The following is a 23,036-nucleotide window of genomic DNA, read 5'->3' as shown; positions in this document are numbered from 1 at the left end:
TAACATGTCAGATTATCCTGTTTACATGATCACTTGCATCATCTGAGTATTGGCGTGTGTGAAAACAGGCTCACTGAAATAACACTGACTGAAAAACTTAAGAGAATTAACAGCAAACACAGCATCTTGACCTCTTTGTATGCAAACACAATCCTGCCAGTGTTGTGGAGCGTGGCCTGAAAGGTGAAGCTGCCCAGGTTGTAGTTGTCCTGTAGGTGGACGTGGTCCCACTGCACCACCAGAGCAGTACCTAAAACCAAAGGAATGAATGAAAACACATACACATCATTACCACATGGAGGATCACATTACCAGATTAAACAATATAATGAATCCTTCTGTGTGTACGATTCACACACTGACTTGAACACCATCTTCTCTGTTTCAGATCTAGTGTGAACTGCTGACAAGGCTGAATAAGATGCCATAAATGTAACAATCATATTTGTAAGACGATATGTTTTTGAAGGATTATTTCCTGGCAGAATCTTCCATTTCCCCTGTGGGTGTGACATGATTGACACCAAAGTAGTGTGAGTACTGATATGAAAACACTTCACTGAAGAAAGAGCAAAAGCAATAAAACTGAAACTTTGACAAAACCAAGTCAAGACGCGACGCTTACTTTGATGGATGATGGAGCTCAGGCGATTTTCACAACAATACAAGTTTTTCATACAACACAAAAGCATGAGAGTGAAGCAAATGACTTATTTTTTTGGGCTGAAAAAGGAATTTATACTTCTATGTGATTTGACTGGAGAGGATAAGAAGGTCAGACGGCCTGTAGCCATTAGAAGTCTGACTGTATTTAGGCTTTTTTTTGAATACTTTTGATTTTGCCTTTATATTTGTCATTAAAAACTGTTGCCTTGTTTGGTATCATTTTTTTCAGAACCTAACTTATGTGACTTTACGTTAGTTTTTTCATTTGACATGCTGTATTAACACAATGAACCTAAAATCACACAAATAACATGAAATCCAAGTGTGAAAAAGTTAAATTCTTCACTGTTTCGCATCAGAAACATGTTGGACAAGCCGTTTTTATAACTTAAAATGAATATATAAATTGAAAACTTCAAAAAAATTATTTAAAAAATTAGCAAATAACCTAATTATACACAACTATTTAGATGAAAAGGCAGTCGAATATCTCAGGTGTTCTTTAGGAAAACCATATACAAGTATTTACAAAACAATCAGGTGCCTTTATATTTCTTGTAAAAACTGCTAAACTTGCCTTGTTTGGTATCATTATTTTGAGTAAAACTTCACCTGTGTGACTTTACAGTTATTTTTTTCATTTGACATGTTGTATTAAACATACTGAACCTAAAATCACAAAAACCATGAAATCCAAATAGGACAAAGTTAGATTCAATACTGTTTTTCACCAAAAACATGTTGAATGAACCATTTTTATAACAGAATGAACATATAAGTTGAAAATTTCTAAAAAAAAATAATAAAATAAATTTGCAAACTAGAAGCACTCGGAGAGCGCAGACCTCCGCCAAGGCTGATCAGTGGCCCCCCCCGTGGGCCCCCCCACACCAAGGAGGTTATGTTTTTGCCAGGGTTTGTTTGTTTGTTTGTCTGTCTGTCTGTCTGTTTGTCTGTCCGTTAGTGTGCAACATAACTCAAAAAGTTATGGACAGATTTTGATGAAATTTTCTGGTCTGCGCCCCCACCCCCCGTGGGCCCCCCCACCCCCGATCACCACCAAAATTTAATCATTTCTTCCTTATCCCATTTCCAACAAACCCTGAAAATTTCATCAAAATCTGTCCATAACTTTTTGAGTTATGTTGCACACTAACGGACAGACAAACAGACAAACAAACAAACAAACCCTGGCAAAAACATAACCTCCTTGGCGGAGGTAATTACCGAATTATACACAACTAGTTACACAAAAATGCAGTCGATGTTTCAGGCGTTTTTTTAGGAAAACTATAAACAACTATTTACAAATTAATCTGGTGTCACAATATGATGGACAAACATGTTCAGTGAACCATTTTTACAACTCGGAAAACTATATACAACTAGAAGCACTTGGAGAGCGCAGACCTCCGCCAAGGCTGATCAGTGGCCCCCCCCGTGGGCCCCCCCACCCCCGATCACCACCAAAATTCAATCATTTCTTCCTTATCCCATTTCCAACAAACCCTGAAAATTTCATCCAAATCTGTCCATAACTTTTTGAGTTATATTGCACACTAACGGACAGACAAACAAACAAACAAACAGACAAACAAACAAACAAACCCTGGCAAAAACATAACCTCCTTGGCGGAGGTAATTATTTATAACAAGTCAGGTGTTACAAGATGCCACACATCTGATTGGTTGATGTCATTCACTTTCCACTAATAGGAAATGTGGTGACATGGACTTTTTTTTCATGCAAGCACTTCCCTTAGAATCCTGTTTCTACCATTTCTTCCTGCACCGAACGTGATGACAATATTGCAGAAAAAAGTGTTTTTATTGTGTATCATATGCCACAGTTTTACTTTAACATCTGCACTTTCCACATAAGTTTAAAGGAAGACCCAACGAGGCTGCTATGTCATCTTAAATCATGCCCATAGACTCCTAAGGGTTAATTTTGGGACGTGTCAGATCAGCTCCAGTCTTCCAGGACACTCAGGTCTCCTCTCCAGATGCCATGCCTCACATTACTTTTAACACTATTTAGATTTACTGTGTGGACTTTGGAGACTCTATTGATGCGAAAGCCGTTCCCGCCTTCGTGCTAGTCATTTGGCTGGGAGCCAACGCAATAAAGGTTTGTTAACACAGTTAATCAATTTTTCCGTCACACAGTCTGAGCTCTTCCACTCAAAGTAAAGACAAGATTTAGCTTCTCTGTTGACAGTTCAGACAGCACAGACGTCTGCACGGACAGTAAATCCCACGATGAATGACATGTGACACGCGCTGGGTGTATGCGACTGGACATGGATGTTGTACGTATCAAACAAAAAAAGGTCTGATTGTCAGGGGAGATCGCACACAGTGTTGAAGGCTAGTTAGCAGAAACGAGTGTTAAGTGGGAAATAAAGCGGGAAACAGAGTCAGGAGAAATGGTGCTCTGTAGTTCATTAAGAAAGGAGGAGTTTGGAGGAAGGAGATGGTGAATATTGACCCGGGCACTTAATTGTTGATACTTTATGGCCGTGTTGTGGGTTGTAATTCAAGTTAAGCCTAATATAAGTCTGCTTAAAATGCATTGAGTTCAGGAGGCGAGGCTGCTGTGCTGTCTGGGGTTTCCTGGCTAAAAATACAGAGTGGGTGAGGAGGCGTGGAGACAGCACACACTGGCCTTGTTTCTAATTTCCACTTACAAGCTTACATGGTGTATGAACTGAAAACAAACCGAAGAATGTCCAGCACTATTACGTCAGCCCACCCCTCAGACTGCTGGAATAATTACGATAAATCCAATATTTCTACTATCAGTGTTTTTTTCATATAGTTAGCCTCATAGTATAACTGCCTAAGTCAGACACAAATGGACAAAAGTATTGGGACATGTTGAATTCAGGTGTTTCTATTCTAACAGGGGTCTGGGATACAAAACAATAATAAAAATGTCATAATATAGTTTTACATTGTGATAAATATCATTGCATTGGTTAGTTTGGTTTAAATTGTTATCTTTGCTTCCAAAATGCCTCAGAGATAGTTTTTACTTAATTTCTCTCAACATTGACTTTTTTTATATCCCTGACTATGATTTTGAATGTTCTACCTCTAAATTTCTAAAAAAAAAAAAATAAAAAAAAAATTCATGCTCTGACTATAAATAATACTTTTCTACCACAACTAACCATCTACTTTCTTCACATCTCCCATTAAACTTAAAAAGGAAATATTGATGTTTATAAAATATATGGAAAAAAGTATTGGGACACATCATGGCTACAGCTGTAAGATGTCCTAGTCATGCTGATTTGAGATAGAAATATCCAATCCAATCCAACTTTATTTATAAAGCATTTCAAAACAACAAGAGTGGACCAAAGTGCTGTACAGAAGACTAAAAGCACAATAAAAATTAATAAAAGCATTAAAAACATTAAAACCAAATAAAATCAAATAAATAAAACAAGTTAAAATATAAAAAAAGAAACAAAATGTCAACATTGCAAGAGTGTTAAAAGGCCAACGAGGACAGGTGGATTTTAAGAAGAGATTTAAAAACAGGAAAGGAACATCAATATTAATAATCAATATGATATTTATCACAATATAAAACTATATTGTGACATTTGTCATTATTGATTTGTAACTCAGACCCCTGTTAGAAAAGAAACACTTGAATTCAACATGTCTCAATACTTTTGTCCATATAGTGTAAAGTCATAGATTTATTTTGGTACTGGTATTAGGTCACTCACCACCAAGACATAAGGGTGGAGGTTTTATTATTCGTTTTAAGAATATGATCATATGGATTTCATTTACACCTGGCTGAGATACCTTCACACTGTGATACATGGCATTGTGATTACAGTACATCCCCCCTGTGATTACTTTTCACATTAACATGCTGTTTTTTATTTTCCAGTTGACATCTATTTATATCCTGCTGTGTGGTAGCCAGCTTTTTTGGCCTGCCCTTGAGTGTGGTCATTCCAGACAGACATAAACACTTTTGTCTTCAGGCGTGGTTGGATGACAGTGTTTTGACGCCTCAGGAGATAAAGGACCGGAAATTAATTAAAGACTAATGAATTAATAAAGAACAGTCTTGTACTGTGAGTTTAAGTTACAGCAGAGTTTTATAGCTGTGTTCAAATAAGCGTCAAATATGTTTTACAGCCCGGTGGTGGTATTTTTACCTCAGTGCTGTCACTGTGATCCTGCTGCCAACAAAGTCAATTTCACAGTCTGTCAGGTGCTAAAACACTCCTCTCTGCTATAATTACGCACTATCAAATTCAGGATAATTTTACAGTGCTGTGTTGTCACTCTTTCTTTGGCAAACTCTAATCAATTAAAAAAAAAAAAAAAAGCAAAACAAAAAGTTCTGTTGTTGCAGAACTTAGCAAATAAGGATAAATTATTCTGTCACTGTGAGGGTTCACACAACTCCCACAACTCTGAGTATTGAGAACAAACAATATATGTGTGCAGTAAACGCCTCATCAAACAGTAGGCAATCTGGTGTTGTGGTTTTGTTTTGTTTTTTTATTTTTTCATTTTTTAATGGAGGCACTGACGTTCCCACAACACACCCAGCCATGCAGTTCTTGTGCTGTATTGGCAGGACATTGACTGATGGACAGTGTGTTGAAGAGCAGGCCGGCTGAGAATCGATCGGCTGCCAGTTTGGGTAAAGTCTGATGAGCTCCACTGCAGAAGGTCACACAGTTGGTCACTCACTCTGCTGCAGAAGGATTACACAACGATGACTGACGTGATGGATAACGGCCATCGCAAATGGAAAAGGAAAGGTACAGAGAGCGGAGAAGGACATCAATTTAGTTTAAAAAGAAGGAGTGGAATTTAGGAGGGTGTTACAAAGGTCAGGAAACAGTTCTCATAAATCATTTAATGATAGAGGAGTGCTATTTTTAAAGTACCCCACTGCAGATGGCTCTCCGAGTTACTACTAACGAATTACATGGCTTTGTTTTACGACGCTCGCTCCCACGTTTCTTCAAATAAAAAGTAGTCAGTTAAGAGTCGACCACCAAATACAAGCCAGGTGAAACTGCTCTGTCATAAGGTCCATCTCATAATAAACATAATGGATACAATAATCTAATTAAGCTATTTTATGCATTTTTGTTTATCATGTGGCGGGTGTTAATGTAATGTTAATGTAAATATGTAAATAATATTTAACTGTAATCCTAATTCTTTATTCTTTCTCTGCACTTACTTGTTAACTGTATGTTTGTATGTTGCTGCTGTTAACTGTGCAATTTCCCATAGTGGGATAAATAAAGTCTTATCTTATCTTATCTTATCTTATCTTATCTTATCTTATCTTATCTTATCTTATCTTATCTTATCTTATCTTATCATCTTATTTTATCTTATGTTATCTTATATCTCATCTTATCAACTTATCTTATGTTATCTTATCATATCATATCTTATCTCATCTCATCTTATCATATCTTGTTATCATATTTTATCTTATCTTATATCTCATCTTATCCTGTTATCTTATTTTATCATATCTCATCTCATGTTATGTTATCTTATCATTTCATATTTCATCTTATCTTATCATCTTATCTTATCTTGTTATCATATCATATCATATCATATCATACCATATCATATCATATCATATCATATCATATCATATCATATCATATCATATCATATCATATCATATCATATCATATCTCATCATTTTATGTTATCTTATGTTATTTTTTCGTATCTCATCTCATCTTATCTTACCTTATGTTATCTTATCATATCATATCTTATCTTATCATCTTATCTTATCTTATGTTATCTTATCTCATCTCATCTTAATGTTTCTAAGTATTTTAACATAACCATAACATTCTCAACTCTGACTACCAAATTTTACAGGTAAGTGACTTTTCCACAACACATTCCTGCAAATGCTTCTCTATAAATAAAGAAATGCATTTCTGAAACACAGGTCATTTAACTGGAATGGATGCAGGGAGTATGTTTGCATTAACAATATAATGCAGTATTTTAACAGGGAAAAAGGGAGCAAATCAAAAGTAGATTTCAGGCTAACTATGACCAATAAGACTTACCACACAGATGGAATAAGGAATAAAAACTGGCTCTAATACAAACATCAGAGCCTCGCTTTTTTTTTTTTTTTTTTGAAAATACAACATAAACAGACTCTATCGTGTTATGTACAATTTAATAAAAGTGAACACCTTTAAGGTCCCCTGGAGGGTGTACATATATCCTTTCTCTCTTCATTTAAACCAGGGCTGTCAAACTCATTTTAGTTCAGGGGTCACATTCAGCCCAGTATGATCTCAAATGGGACGTAAAATGAACAATAAAACAATAACAATGAAAAAATTTCAGTTACATTATGAAAATGTTTACATCTATACGTTATCTTAAAAATCTGAATAACATGAACAACAAGAAAAATAAGTGCAATTTTAACCATATTCTGCCTCAGTTTATCATTTACACATGTGCATTACAACTTACAGTTCACAGTGGATCTACAAAACATATAAAACATAACAGAATATTGTTAAAATTGCATTTATTTCTCTTAAGACATTGTAGGTTGTTCATATTTATTCAGGTTATTCACATTTTTGTGTGAAAGGATGTGTGAAAATTAAACATTTTCAGAAAAATTAGAGTTTTCATTATTTATAAATTATTATGTTAGTATTTTATTGCTCTGACCCACTTTAGATCAAATTGGCCTGAATGTGGAACCTGAGCTGAAATGATTTTAACATCCTTGATTATTAATATCTTCAGTGTAATTTTTGCGTTTCACAGATTTATCCCATGGGCTGGACTGGACCCTTTGGCGGGCCGATTTTGGCCCACAGGCCGCATGTTTTCCACCTGTGACTTAAACTTTCTAATGAAGACAAACAGAACCGTGTATTTGAGTTTCTTTTTTAGATGCCTTTACCATTGTCAAAGTAGATGACTGTGGAGTTCCTGGAAACACTTGGGTCAAAGTTGGCCATTAGAGGAGCGATGTACTGGGTAGCAGTTAACATCCGATGGACTACGTCACCTGTGTAGATGAAGCCTGAGGAAAAAAGAAAAGAAATAGATTAGAATCAAGAAACTGTTTACACAAGCCTCTGAAGCTCTAACACCATTAGAATTGTAAATGTATGTCTTCATTGTACTGCATTAATAGTGTTATAATAGTGATCTGCTCTGTATGTTTTGGTGGATTCATCCCTCAGGGTGCTTCCACAGTTACCTTGGTGCACAGCAGGTGTGAAACCACATTTACAGCTGTGAAATCTCACAAACAGATCAAAAAAGGTGGTCTCAGTCAGACTGAACCATTTTTTGTTCATGGACAGTGTAACAGTGTTTTTACAGTACAGTGTTTACAGTGGACAGTACTTTTGAATGGATCACAGGAAAATATGAGAAGCATCATTGCGACTAAAACTGTAAAAGGTAGAAATGACCGGAATTAACACCAAGGCGATGTCAGATGCACGGTGGTCTATAAAGGGAGATGCATCGTGTAGATCCGGGCAGTCATTTTAATTCAGGAGCAACATTCAGACCAGTATGAAAAAAGTAAAATTACAATATGAAAATGTTTACAACTATAAAGTATCCTTTTAAAAAATGTGAATAACATGAACAAAAATGAACAACCTGACATTTCTTAAGAAACATAAGTGCAATTAACAATATTATGTCTCAGTTTATCATTAACACGTGTTCATTACAACTTACAGATCACAGTGGATCTACAAATACACAAAACATTTAGTAACAGGCAGAATATGGTTAAAATTGCACTTACTTCTGTTGATACATTTTGTGTTCATATTTGTTCAGGTTATTCACATTTTTTGAGACAGGATAGTTTGTAAATGTAGATAATTTCATGTAATTTTACTTGTTTTACACTTAAACTAAGAAAAAAATATGGAGTTGTCATTATTACCTCGCCCCCTGAAGGGGAGGCAAAGGGTATTGTTTTTGGTTCAGTTTGTCTGTTTGTTTGTTTGTTTGTTTGTTTGTTTGTTTGTTAACACTCCAGCAGCAAAACTATTGGTTGAAATAATATCAAATTGAGTTTATAGACTGCCAGTGACCCAGAATAGATCTGATTACATTTTGGGAACAGTAGGTCAAAGTTCAAATTTTTTTAATGAATTTTTAAAATCTTTTTTTTCCCCATTTACTTATAATGGGGCAACATTTGAAATGTCTGTAGTATCAAAACTATCAGTTGAATTCATACAAAATTGAGTTTATAGATTGCCAGTGACCCAGAAAAAATGTCATTACATTTTGGGAAATGTAGGTCACAGTTTGAATTTTTTATGAATTTTCAAAAAAAAATTTTTTTTTCTCGCATTAACTTTATAATGGGCAAAATTTCAAGTGTCTAAAACATCAGTTTTGGTTCAATGTACTTCAAACGTGGCACATATATAAAGGAAACTGATATGCTGACATCAGCACATGCATAGACATGATGACATCAGCTGGATCGATGCCAAAATAAACTACAATATGTGCGAGGGGCGGGGTTTGTTGTGCCTGGCACCACTTGTTTATAGGTTATTATGATATTATTTTAATGGTCTAACCCACTTGAGAACAAATTGTTCTGTATGTGACCCCTGAGATAAATGATTTTGACATCCTTGACTGTTAATATGTCCAGTGTAATTTTTGCATTACATAAATTCATCCTAGGGGCCGGATTGGACCCTTTGGTGGGTCGGTTTTGGCCCACGGGCTGAAATGTTTGACATCCCTGATGTAGATGATGGGAAAATATATTAGTCCTAAATAGCATATCAGCCTAACATACACAGTACGATAAAAATGCCCTTCAGTTTAGATTTTCAGGCGTGAAAACTACAGAAACAGGTGTCACCTCTGTTCCTACTTTCCGTCTATGCTCTAATTCTTTTCTGACTGTTAAATCCAAAGTTAAAGACGCCTCATTAAACCACAGCAATCAATCCTCTTCCTGTGTCTCCAGGCTGCTTCAGAGAGCAATAGCGATTAATTAGTGCTATTATCTTCAATAAAAAACAGAAAAGCCAAATCTGAGGGGCTGTAACCGTGCTGAGTGAGCAGTCACAGGGTTATAAGCCTGACTAATTCCTCCTATCCGTGTGAGTATTTTTCTCAACATCCTCAATCATGTATGGTAACAAAAAGATGTGACAATAATGAAGGATTGTGTTAACTTTTGCAATTTATGTGTCCCTTCAATGAGGCCCAAATGGATCTCTCCACTGGGGGAATGTGCTCAGTCAACACAAACTAGAACTGCATCATTTAACAACCAGTAAACACAGTTATTAATGGATTCCAGAAAAAGGAGGAAATGCCCACTATTCATCACACAGGAACAGTCTTTGCATAAAGAATTCACATCGAAGACAACAGAAGTGTGCAGCGTCTTAATTTCCCTCCTGACAACAAAGTTTAGCAAACTCAGCTGTTACTCCTAAATTTATTCAAAGCAGCATCCTTTGTTTCTTGTTTTGCACAGATTGCAAAAATATCACACACCACAACCTTTCACTCAAAACAAAGGAAAACAATGTCCACTGGATGAGGCATTTGCAGTCATATCCTGTTTAATTTAGCTTTAAAGGGCAGTTTGATGAATTAATGAGGCAGTATCTTGAAACACATGCTCTGCAATAATTTTATCTGATTTGAAAATGATGGCAACAGGCATTTGTATTTTTTCATTGATGTTTCCACTTTCGTCAAAGCCGTGAATAGTGAAACAAAAGAAAGTGTTTGAACTATCTGAATCTATTATCACAGGTTGAAAACATAGAAAACTGATCTACATGGTTATTCATCCCTATGACTTCGATTCATTCTTAAGTGAGTTGGCAATTTATACTGAAATGTTGTGTGTAAAGTTAATGCTCAGTTGTATGGTTCATCTATAATTTGGTTTTCTGATTGTTTCCTCCCTCCCTCCCTTTTTCTTCTTCATATCATCTGAGTTAGTTATGTTGGGAACTGTGCTGTAAATAGTCCTATGAATGCTGCTGAGGTACTGAATAAAACTAAGACAACTAAGCTGCACCATTACTCCTGATCTCATATTTTGCAGTATGCCTATGCAGAAGCCTTAAGTTTCTCCCATCATAAAGCCAGCATTTTCATATCATTTATCTATTTATCTCTTTTCTTTTCTTTTCTTTCTTTTTTCTTTTTTGGTTGACTTGTTGCCTTCGATATTCTGGAGTATTCTGTTTAAATTTGTGGTTTGTCTTTGCCCTTTGTTTACCTTTTGATTTCATTCCTTCTACTGTTCCAAATAAAGTTCATCACTGTCATTATTATCATTCTATCTGGTCATTTTTTTAAGTAAAAGTTTGTATTAATCCACAAAACTGAGGGTGATTTTTTTTTTTTTTTAAGTTTTGATGTATGTGGATTACTGAAACAGTGTAGGGCAACAACAACTACATCCTTCACTTCACTTGGGCTCTCACACAGACTTTTAAAATGATAAATGCGGACTGAAATCACCCTCCTACAGAGGTTGTCTTGACATTTTTTGGTGAAGACATACAGCTAATGCCAGAAGCAAACCGGGAAAAAAAATGCAAAGGAAAAAAAAAAGAGATTTTTGGAAAAAGTGTTTGAGGCCAACGCTATAAACCCCCATTTCTGTCTTCTCATACAGTAGGCGGGCTATAAAAGAACATCTATCACACTGGAAACCAGGGGCAGAGCGTTCCATGAGGGGAATCAATCTTTCCCTAAAGACCTCCCTGCTTAGAATTACCTCTACACGTTGTGGCTCTGTCAGCACACAGTGAGAGGAAAAAGAGGAAGAGGAGGGAGGTGGGAGAGAGATGTGACTTCAGTGAGTTATGTGAGGACCTGACTGTGGACGACTCCACCTATAAAAAAAAGTCTCACTGTCTAGAAGAGTTGTCAGGGCCACATGTGGAATAGAATAGAATAGAATAGAATAGAATAGAATAGAATAGAATAGAATAGAATAGAATAGGCTTTATTGTCATTGCAAAATACCATTGTACAGTGCAATGAAATTTGGTTTTATGTTCTGTAAGGTGCTCAAGTAAAATACAAACATCAATTTTAAGACAAACAGGTGATGGCCCAGGTGTGCGGTGTCCATGCAGATTTATTTATTTATTTAACCCATAAGGACCCAGTGTGACTTTTGTGGCAATTCCCAAATACATTTCTCTCTCTATTCAACCTTTCCAAAGTGATTTATCTCCATTTATTACAATATTATCCTCTGAATTTTGCATTTTTCCCAGTGAAAATCATCTATTTTCCAATGTTTAATTGACTGATCATGTAGACGTTCATAAAAGCTCAGAGTAAAGTTGAAGGTTATTGTATTAAAACAGAATAAACTGAAGAAAAGGTGACTTTTTAAGTAAAATACAGCATTAACTTGACATAAACCAAGTGTCTCCATCCACTGTCACTGATCCAACTCCATTGGTTTTACTGGTGAATCAATGTTGTAGATGACACTGGTGTTTCCTCGTTCACGTCTGAGCATCTGAACGTCCAAATGGCTCATATCTGATGACCATGAAAAGATGAATAACTGTATTTTACACCAATTATGTAAATGTATTGATAGGATAAGTGGATCAACAGTTTAGATCAGTAGATGCTTTTGGTCGACGGTGGATGTTTGGGTCTTAAACAAGTTAGTTGAGATCTGGTTCTCATTAACGACCTGGACATATAGAGACGAACCAATCACTCACATTCACACCCATGGGCAATTTAGATTAACCAATTAACCCAAAGAACCCACGCAAACAGAGATAGAACATGCAAACTCCACACAGAAAGGTTCCTGGTGTTGGAATCAAACCCAGGACCTTTTTGCTGTGAGGCGACAGTGCTATCCACTGCACCACCCAGATGCTGGTTGCTCTCCTGAGACACCTAATGATGTAGATCTCTTATTCAATAAAACCATCCCGTCGTATTCCATAACCACGTAATCCCCTGTAGGGTTTCGGGGGGCGGGGAGGGGGGTGTTGGAGCCCATCCCAGCCGACACTGAGTGAATGCTGTGTACACTCTGGACATGTCGGCGGTCCATCACAGGGTGACATACAGAGACAAACAACCATTCACTTTCACATTCACCCCTAGGGGCAACTTTGACCATTACACCTACTGAAGTGCATGTGTCTGGATGGTGGGAGGACCTGGAGGACAGGAGGGGCTCAAGTACAAATATTTTACTTGGCAACGTACAGTCATTTGCGACATAAAACATGTGTCCTTGGTTGTTTGTAGCATTAATGTTTCAAGCCTTGAGAGTTTTTTTCTGACCTCTCTTGAGCACAGGTGTCAAACATACGGCCCACAGTGTCAGAATCATTTTAGTTCAGGTTCCACATTCAGACCAGTATGACCTTAACTGGATCAGACCAGTCAAATACTATCATAATGACCTATAAACAACTCCATAGTTTTCTCTTTGTTTTAGTGTAAAAAAAAAAAATAAAAGGTAAAATTTCATGAAAATATTGGCATTTACAAACTATCCTTTCACAAAAAAATATTAATAACCTGAACAAATATATCTCAAGAAAAGTAATTGCATTTTTTCCAATATTCTGCCTGTTACTGAATGTTTTGTGTATTTGTAGATCCACTGTGATCTGTAAGTTGTAATGCACATGAATAAATGATAAACTGAGACATAATATTGTTAAAATTGCACTTATGCTTCTTAAGAGATTTCAGGTTGTTCATGTTATTCCCATTTTTAAAGGATAGTTTGTAGATATAAATATTTTCATCATGCAATTAGATTTTTTTTACTGTTATTATTGCACTGGTGTGGCTCACTTGAGATCATACTGGGTTGAATGTGACCCCTGAACTAAAATGAGTCTGACACCATTAACACTATGAGGTTGGTGCACTTCACTCTGCAGGACTTTGTGTTTTGTTGATGTTGATGAAAAACAGGTAATGTAGTGGTTAGACATGTGTTAGTTGTCCAGCTGTGTCTGGTTTGATAAAGCAATGGCAGAGAACGCAAGATCTTTTATATTATTATGAAACCTACAAACACATTTTTAGTTCATTATGAGGCAAATTATAGTTTGCCAGGTTCTCGGGGTCTGTGTATTTACTACTGTGTAAAAACTATTGATAACAAGTGCCAAATACAACTTGCTTTCCTGATGCATTTCTCCTCTTTGAAAACAAAAACATGGCAGCAGGCATTTATATTTTTGTCTGATGTCTCCACTTTTTGTATTGAAAGCTAGGAATAATAATTCAAAACACACTTGTAATGTAAGAGTGAATGAATAATGGATCAATAATGTAAAGTATTTTGGGTATAGAAATCTAATCCATTATTATTATTATTATTATTATTATTATTATTATTATTATTATGAAAAGTACAGTAGTGTATTAATACTACGAAACAGAAAATCAGGTCCAATGTGTCAGATTTAGGAAGATTTAGGAGGACCTAATTGCAGCGATGGAATTCACAATTATGTTTTCATTAGTGTATAATTGTGAAAATAACCTTAGAATGAGCTGTTGTTATCTACAGAGGTCACCTCCACAGTCATATTGTGCCACAATTTTTCATGATTTGTGTCCATTTTCTCTGTTTTATGGCATCCAGTGTTAAGGTACCAGAATTAATAAGCCTAAAAAGCCCAGAACAGACAAAACAAACTCTAGCCCTAATGAGGGTTTTTCACATTTCTATAGCTACTGTAATGCAGAGTGAAGGTGGAATTCAGTTTTAGATACCAGTAGATATTAAACACTGAACCTATAAGAAACTACAATTACTGAAAATGAGTTGTTCTGCTTATGATGCTTAAAAGAAATGATTTACTATTGAAGGTTGAGCACTTGATCAGACTAATCACACCTCTATATTCTAATCCAGGGGAGTCAAACATCCAGCATTTGGGCCACAACCAGCCTGCAGGATGAATTTCCAAAGTGCAAAAATTACACTGAAGATATTAAGGGTGTCAAACTAGTTCAGGAGCCACATAAAGACCTATTGTGATTATAAATAAAATAATAGCATAAACCTATAAATAATGACAACTCCAAAATTTTCTCTTTATTTTAGTGCAAATAATAAAATTAAATTATGAAAATATTTACATCAACTGACTATCCTAACTAACACATAAAATATGAATAACCTGAACAACTACGAACAACCTGAAATGTCTAAAAGAAAATGAAGTACAATTTAAATAGAAAAACAAATATGACGCCTGTTACTAAATGTATTGTGCCTTTGTAGATCCAATCCATAATGCATAAGGCGTATATAAATGATAAGTTGAAGCATAATATTGTTAAAATTGCACTTATTTTTCTTAAGAAATTTCAGTTTTTTCAGATTATTCACATCTTTTTTGTTTAGGTAGTTTGTAAATGTGAATATTTTCATAATTTTATGGGGGTTTTTTTTGCACTAAAACAAAAAGAAGAAATTGGAGTGGTCATTATTTATAAGCTATTATGATAGTATTTCACTGGTCCCACCCACTTGAGATCAAATTGTTCTCGGTGTGACCCCTGAGCTAAAGTAATTATGACATCATTAACTGTAGGATAGGATAGTTTGCAGACGTAAACATTTTCGTAATGTAATTTGACTTTTTTTTTTTTAATTGAAAAACAAAAAAAAAAGAAAACTTCAACACTACTGCTCTAATCATTTAAACATATTTCTCAGATGTTGTATATTCCATGCATACTAGAGGAAATATTTAATAACCCTTCACAAACATAAATACTTAAACTTAATTACATAATTACTTAAATGCCTCTAGGACAGAAGCACCACAACCACCCACTGTTATGTCATATGTGATGGTATTTGATGTGAATTGTACAGAGAATGCAGCACCGACGTTGTTGAGTCTCCTGCACCTGAACTTTCACATCCTTTATCTGACTGTGCAGCTCGACATACTTGACTTCTCCTAAATCAGCCACTATACAGTACATTCCATCTCATCTTTTATTTACCCAACAATCGTTAAAGCACGTCTTTATCTCTGCTCTGGCTGCCTTGTTGTGTTTTGCCTGCTTCACTTTTTCTCCTTTCCCTTTCAACCCCCAGAAAAGCTTAGAACACCCCCTACCAAACACACACACACTCGTCTGGACGTACACAATGCCCTGTGTCAGAGGGTTTTATTTCTGATGCTGCCTCCTCTTCTCTAAGAGCTTTACCAGCAATCTCTCCAACACATAATACAACTTATTTGACAGTCTAAAGAAAATCAGACAGCCTCTCAATGCACTAAAGAGGTGAGAGCCGCAGGGCGCTCAATGGAGAGCCAATTCATTCATTATGGCCGTCACATGCAGCAGAAGGAGACCGGACAGAGGAGAAAGGAGGGATACCAGGGGGAACAACAGATACACAAAAAGAAAAGAGAAAGAAAAGAGCACATGAAAGAACAGAGAGGAGTTTGAGGTAGGGTAAGAAGATTTAGGAAGGTGGGATGCAGCTGAAATGATCTGTGGAGTGGGAAGGACAGGACACGGATAATTGTCTCCTATGTTTTGTATGCAATCCAAAAGTGTCTGGCTGTGTATCTGCAAAAAAAAAAAAAAAAAAAACATGAGCAGGAATTAGCAGTCCCATGAGACTAAAGCTTCATTTTATTGGACACTGTGTTTAGACAAGCTCTTTGTTCCCTTTTACTGAGCTGTGTTTAATTTACAGGATATTTTCTGTTTATCATAGCTGTTCTGAAGTCGGGAAGAGGCAGGGTTAGACTGCGCACACACACACACACACACACACACACACACACACATACACACTTTTCATTTAGCCTTTTAAATGTTAAACTACAAGCTTTTTATCCCAATTAAATGTCTGTTTTTGTGCTTGTTTTTGCTGATCGCTACAAAACATTGCTGAATCAGCTTCAGACCGGTTTATTATATATTACCGACAGTAGAAAAAATCCACACACAGCACATTATAATGTAGTTTTATGTGCCACAGCTGCCTTTGAAGTACTTAAAAATAGTACCAATGCCTCTGTATTTCACCAGCATATTCTGTCAAGAGTCAATAACAACTTGAATGTGTGAGGTTGTCAGGTTCTGTTCTATGTTAGAGTCCTGTGATCTTGATGCAGGAGATCAATCTCCAGTCCATAAGTCTCAACTAAATAAAGTCCATATTTGACTTCCTATCAGCGCTCACTAGTAATTATATTGACATCTGTAACCATTTGCATGTTATAAACCATCAAAATATGAACCATTATAAGTAAAGGCAAATTCTTCATGAATAAAATAATTTGTCAAAAAATTCAAAAATAAAAAATTCTCAAAACTGTGAACAAACCTTTTAGACATTGTCCCAAGGAAGCTATACAAAAAATGTTAAATGAATCCGAACAGTAGTTTTGGATAAAAAGATGTAAACATTGGTGACTTTGCGTTTGACCCTTCAAGGTCAGTCAAGGTCAAAGGTCATGGACCCAAATGAAAGTCCATATATGACTTCCTATCAGTGCTCAATAGTAACTATATTGATATGTGTAACCATTTCCATGTTATAAGCCATTAAAATATGGACCATTATAAGTAAAGGCAAATTTCTAATAGATAAAAAGTTTGTCAAAAATTAAAAATAGAAATTTCTCAAAACTGTGAACCAGCTTTGTAGACATTGTCCCATGGAAGCTACATAATCTAAAAAAATTAATCCAACCAGTAGTTTTGTCAGAGATGTTTGAAAAAGTTGCTAATGAAGATAATGACAAAGATGATGGCAACGATGATGATGACGGGCTTCACAGGAAAACATCCAAATGTATTAAAAACCAAAGAAGAGGCCCTTACCTACTTATCACAAGTTGTGTATCTGTTGTTTATTTACTTCAAAAGGAATGATTAGTCTGGTTTCATTCAGATTTCGTTCACAACTGGACTTAATCTACCACAGGTTTACTTGACTATACTGTCTGATATGCCACAGATAACATTAGAAACACTGTTGAATTTGCAGTGTTCTTGATCATGTTTTTTTTGTTTTGTTCAACTGACACTATGGGTGCATTTTCAACAGTGGAACAATACACACTCCACTTCCACTTCACTCGGTACAATTGTTCAACTGAATGTTAACACGAACAGGCCGATCCAAGATGCCAAGATTATTAAGTGAGCATCAAATGGGAAGGAAAGCTGATTTAAGTGCCTCTCATCTTGGCATGGTTGTTGATCTCAGAGTGTTTCAGAAACTGCTGATGTACTGGGATTTTCAGGAACAACAATCTCTAAGGTTTACAGAGGAGGGTTAGAAAAAGAGACAAAGCACACGGTAAACAGCAGTTCTCTGTGAAAATGCCTTGTTGATGCCAGAGGTGAATGGTCAGAGTGGTTCAAGCTGATAGAGAGTAAACAGTATCTCCAAGAACCACGCATTAAAACAGAGTCCTGCAAAGGTTCATATCTGAACTTTGAAGCAGGTGGACTACAGCAGCACACGTTCCCACCGTGTGCCACTCAGGTCAGGTAAGAACAGGAAACAGAGGCTACAGTTTGCATGGGCTCACCAGAATTGGACAAAAGAATATCTGAAAAACTTTGTCTAGTCTGATCAGTCTCAAGTTCTACTGTGACATTTGAACTGTACGGGCAAAATCTGGTGTAAACATCACAAAAGCAAGGATCCATCCTGTGTTGCATTGGTATTCCAGGCTGGTGGTGATGGTCTGGTGACATGGGGGAGATTGTCTTGACATACTTTAGACCAGAGGTGTCAAACTCATTTTAGTTCAGGGGCCATATCCTCCCAATCTGCTCTAAAGTAGGTCAGATCAGTAAAATAATAACATAATAATATAGAAATAATGTCCACTCCAAACTTTTCTCTATGTTTTATAGTGAAAAAAGTACAATGACATTATGAAAATATTTACATCTATAAACTATCCTTTAAAAAACTTGAAATAACATAAACAAAAATGAACAACCTGACATTTCTTAAGAAAAGCAAGTGTAATTTTAACAATATTCTGCCTCAGTTTATTATTTACACATGCACATTACAACAGTGGATCTACAAAACATTCAGTAACAGGCAGAATATTGTTAAAACAGGAGTTACTTCTCATAAGACATTTCAGGTTGTTCATATTTGTTGAGGTTATTCCCATTATTTGTAAAAAGATAGTTTGTAAATGTCAACATTTTTATGTAATTTTACTTTTACTTGTATCATTATTTATAGGTTATGATGATCCACTTTAGATCGAGTTGGGATGAATGTGGAACCTGAAGTAAAATGACTGTTAATATCTTCAGTTTAATTTTTGCATTTCAAAAATTCATCCCACAGGCCACATTAAACCCTTTGGCGGGCCGGTTTTAGACCGTATGTTTGACACCCATGCTTTACGACTAACTGCGCATCGTTTAAAGTCCAGTCGACCTGAGTCCCACTGCTGATCCTGTCCATCCCTTTATGACCACAGTTTAGCCATCGTCTGAAAGTTACTTCTGTTTAGAATGTTAAGCTCTTATCATTTCAAAACCGAACATGATGGTAAGTTCAGTGTATACAAATGACCTCCACGGTCACAGATCTCAGTCATGTAGAGCAGCTTGAGGACGTGGTGAAACTGAAGAGTCACATCATGAATATGCAGCTGACAAATGTACAACTATGTGACACTGTCATGTCAATATGGACGAAAACCTCAGAGTTGAGAGAATGTTTCCAACAACTTGTTAAATTTATGCAGTGAAAGCAGCTCTTAAAGTGAAAGGAGCTGGTAGTAGCAAGGTATAATAAATACCTTCAGAAAGTGGTGAGTTTGCATGTAAAGAGGTCTAATCATCCAGTATTTCACTGCTAACATGTGCTCTTTTACCCTTCTGCCAATATTGCTGCATTACATATCGTTGCTGTCGGGTGGAAACCTCTTACATCCAAAACAGTTATTTTTCAGGAAACTGGAAAAACAATGTATTCTAAATAAATAAATGGAGTTAAGAGATGTACTAGTCACAAGCTGTTTTCAACACTTTTCATTGGTTAAATATTTCTAAAACAGTCAGGCCAATGTGAAGACTGACCAACAGAATCGTTTATGACCAAAAAAAGACCAAGAATGGACTTATGAGGTTTCTGCCCAACATAGACGATACGAAAGCTTGCGATTACAAATCAGTTGAAAAATGAATAATGTATACAGTATATGATCAAACTGTGTTGTTTGTGTAGGAGTGCTGAAGTGCAACAGCTGGTCCTGCAAACAGCATGTCACAGACAGATATCTGTCACACATAGCTGGCGGTGTTCAGAACATATATCATCTCTGATATTCACAGTCTACAAACCAAACCCTCCACACACTTCAACACCGAATGCACTTTTTCTGATGACCACAAACAACCTCTCACTTCACTATAAAACATAAACCAACTTTTTCTATTTGCAAGAACCTTTTTCCTGTGAAGTACAATTGTTCAAATCTGAGGAAAATTAAATACCTTTTTACAAGCAAAGTCTCACCTTTAGACATATTTGGTAGTAAGTTATTGCTTAATTTTATTTAGCTTCAACATGGTAACACACCACGGAATTTTTGTAGCAAGCTGTTTATATTTGAAACAGACAAATATAACCAGTTTACCGCAGCAGCAGAGTTTTTCTCATACTGTAAGAAAGTAAAACCTTTAATAACAGACAATATTGGCTTCTTATGATGGAGTCTTCTGAGTAATTCTTAATTTACTGTATGCAAAAACCATAAAAGTGGATCTAAACCTCAAATGTTTGATGAGGCTGAACGCCAACCCAATCTTCTTGCCACATCGTTAATGTGTTTAGAGACTGGATGCTTTACTGTTTAAAAAGTAACAGTGACTCCTTAAGAAAAAAGTGATGCAAAGCATGTAACGAAAGAGAGAGAAGGAGTTAAGAGATTATTTTTACTGCAAGGGTTTAAGAGTGGGTAGAAAAAGACAAAAATATTTGCTTAAGTAAAAACAGTGACTTGCTGACAGGAGTGAAAACTGTGGGGAAAAGATGTATGGTAGGAGGTGGACGAGCTGACTGATAGGCCCTGAAATGGAGGGATATGAGGAGGGAATCTGGGAGACAAAGCCCCTGAGGCCTGCAAGGAGCAGATAGCTGCCTTCTCGTCAGTTCCCCCACTCCACTCATCCCACCATCTCCGTCTGAAGGAATGCAAATTCATGTTATCGCGTTCCTGCTAGCTAGCGTCCACTACGCTACCATCCAGCACATTTCTACAGTCAGTACACCCAAATCAAGATCGAGTATCAAGCAGCGAAATGAGACAATGATGATAAAGATAAGAGACACTATAGATTATTGCTTTATTATTCTAGTGGCAGTTTAATGCAGCACAACATCTTTGAAATAGTTGGGTAAGAGCAGGGCTTTAGTCTTTGATGTGATAATAGCCGGTTGGGGTGTTGTGGTTTCGCCGTCAAGACTCAAGTGGAAAATTGCCTTGCACACTCTGGCAAACGCGTCTGCTGTGTCACGTGTGCGACCCACACACACTGTACACATCTTCTGATACCCCCTCCTCATCCATGTCTATCAGGGTGTGCTAGGCCACTTGGCACAAGGACTTCGGTTTCCAGTCCAAACCCATCAGTCTGGGTTCTCTTCCAGTTACGTCTAGTGTGGAACTGCTGGTGCTGAGTGTTGGGAGTGGTTTGTTTTTTTATCCCCCAGTCTAGCAGACTATCCCGCGGAGGTGAGAGCTGTAAATGGTTGCGTATCGGCCTGACTGCTTGGCTGGTAGAGTGCTGTCGGTGGTTTTGTACTGTGGTTTGTGCCAGACAAGCATATTCAACCCCAGATCTTGTGATTTAGCTTGGAATTTCCCGAAAAAATGTCTGAAGGAATGACTTATTCCTCTGTCCTTTTCTGTATTATATTTTCCGTTCTGTGTGAGATTTTTCTGTACTTTTTGTACAGTGTTCACACTTACAGGTACACCCAGTGCTTTAGACACACTTTCACACACATATAAGTGAACACACACTCCTCCTTCACTTCTGCTTTTATGCACGGTTCGATGTTCAAGACTCATTTTGCAAATCTTACCACATTCCCTCCTAAACCCTGCAATAAAAATGTCTGTGTACTGTCTAATATGCCAAGCATATACAGTATATCCAATAATAACACTAATAACTACTATTGAGAGAGCAGAGTCCAAAAGCTGTGTTCACTTACCACCAGTTGCCACAGTGATTTCACGCAGGAAATGTCCATAAAAAGGGAAATCGAAGGACAGATTAACTCTCTGTGAGGGGAAAAACAGACAGATGACCCAGGTCAGAAAGATAGAGGTAAGAAAGAGATCAGAGAAATGGCAGTTCTCCTTTTAAAAACACAGGGACAGAAAAATCCAGAGGATTTAATGTGGAAAGAAAACAAAAGGGTACTCTGAATGAGATATTTGTCCTACTTTGTGGGGCAATCGTTGGCCGTTGCAAAGTAGAAATTTGAAATATAAAACTAAAAAAGTATTCAATAAAGGGAAATATACACATATGACCCCTATCAAATTCTAGTATTCAACAAATAAAAAAAACATTTACAGTTTAAGTAAAGAGTATGATTTAATACATTTAAGAGTTGAATTACTGAGATACATTTTATGGCCAAAGTATAAAGTACTCTGTATGGGAAAATCTGGTATTCTGGAATCACTGAATATGATCACCACATCACCATAAAGCGTGTAAAACATTTGACTGAATATGCTGCAGTCACATAGTAAGACTGCCAGAAAATGTTATGGACACGGACAGTTCACAGTAAACATACAGCTTTAATACATGATCTAAGATTATGCTGGTGGGAGTAATCCTGTGGCAAACCACACCGAAGCTCATACACTGCACAGCCAATCCACAGCTTAACTTTTCTACAGTGCTGTGATGGAGTTGACCTCTGTGGCTGTGTTTTGTTTTACAACCTTATTGGCTGATTTTTTTTTTGTGTCGGGCCAGAGGGCTGGCGGTCCGCAGTGCCAGGACAGAGCATGGAAGCTCTTTCCAATCCTGTTCCAGAACTCAGAGATTTATACAGTTTCCCAGGACTTTAATGGGCATCATAATACATTGTATTTGTTTTAAATGTTAGTTTACTGACACAGTGGCTGAATTTCAGCACAGTTGGTTTGCACTTCTGTTGCACTGCAATCAAATTATCTAAGATTTCCATACTTCCTTCTGATTTTCACTCTGCTGGCTGCTGAATTGGGAAATTCATTTATTGATTTTCTTCTTCAAAGCCAAAG

At 36.6% G+C, this 23,036-nt stretch overlaps 1 protein-coding gene across 1 annotated transcript in view; it reads right to left on the bottom strand.

The window, feature by feature from the left end:
- plxdc2b (plexin domain containing 2b) overlaps positions 1-23,036 on the bottom strand; it is a 150,021-nt gene that overhangs the window by 40,417 nt on the left and 86,568 nt on the right. The window contains exons 4-6 of the mRNA XM_030123138.1: positions 21,965-22,034; positions 7,637-7,759; positions 132-250 (exon numbers count right to left, since the gene is read on the bottom strand). Coding sequence (XP_029978998.1) covers positions 132-250; positions 7,637-7,759; positions 21,965-22,034 — 312 coding nt within the window. The remainder of the gene's footprint in view (positions 1-131; positions 251-7,636; positions 7,760-21,964; positions 22,035-23,036) is intronic.

Source organism: Sphaeramia orbicularis, chromosome 20 (genome assembly GCF_902148855.1).
Source record: "Sphaeramia orbicularis chromosome 20, fSphaOr1.1, whole genome shotgun sequence".
In the NCBI taxonomy this organism is placed as follows: Eukaryota; Metazoa; Chordata; class Actinopteri; order Kurtiformes; family Apogonidae; genus Sphaeramia; species Sphaeramia orbicularis.
The sequence above is the reverse complement of the archived record's forward strand: the minus strand, read 5'-3'. Positions and strand labels throughout refer to the sequence as shown.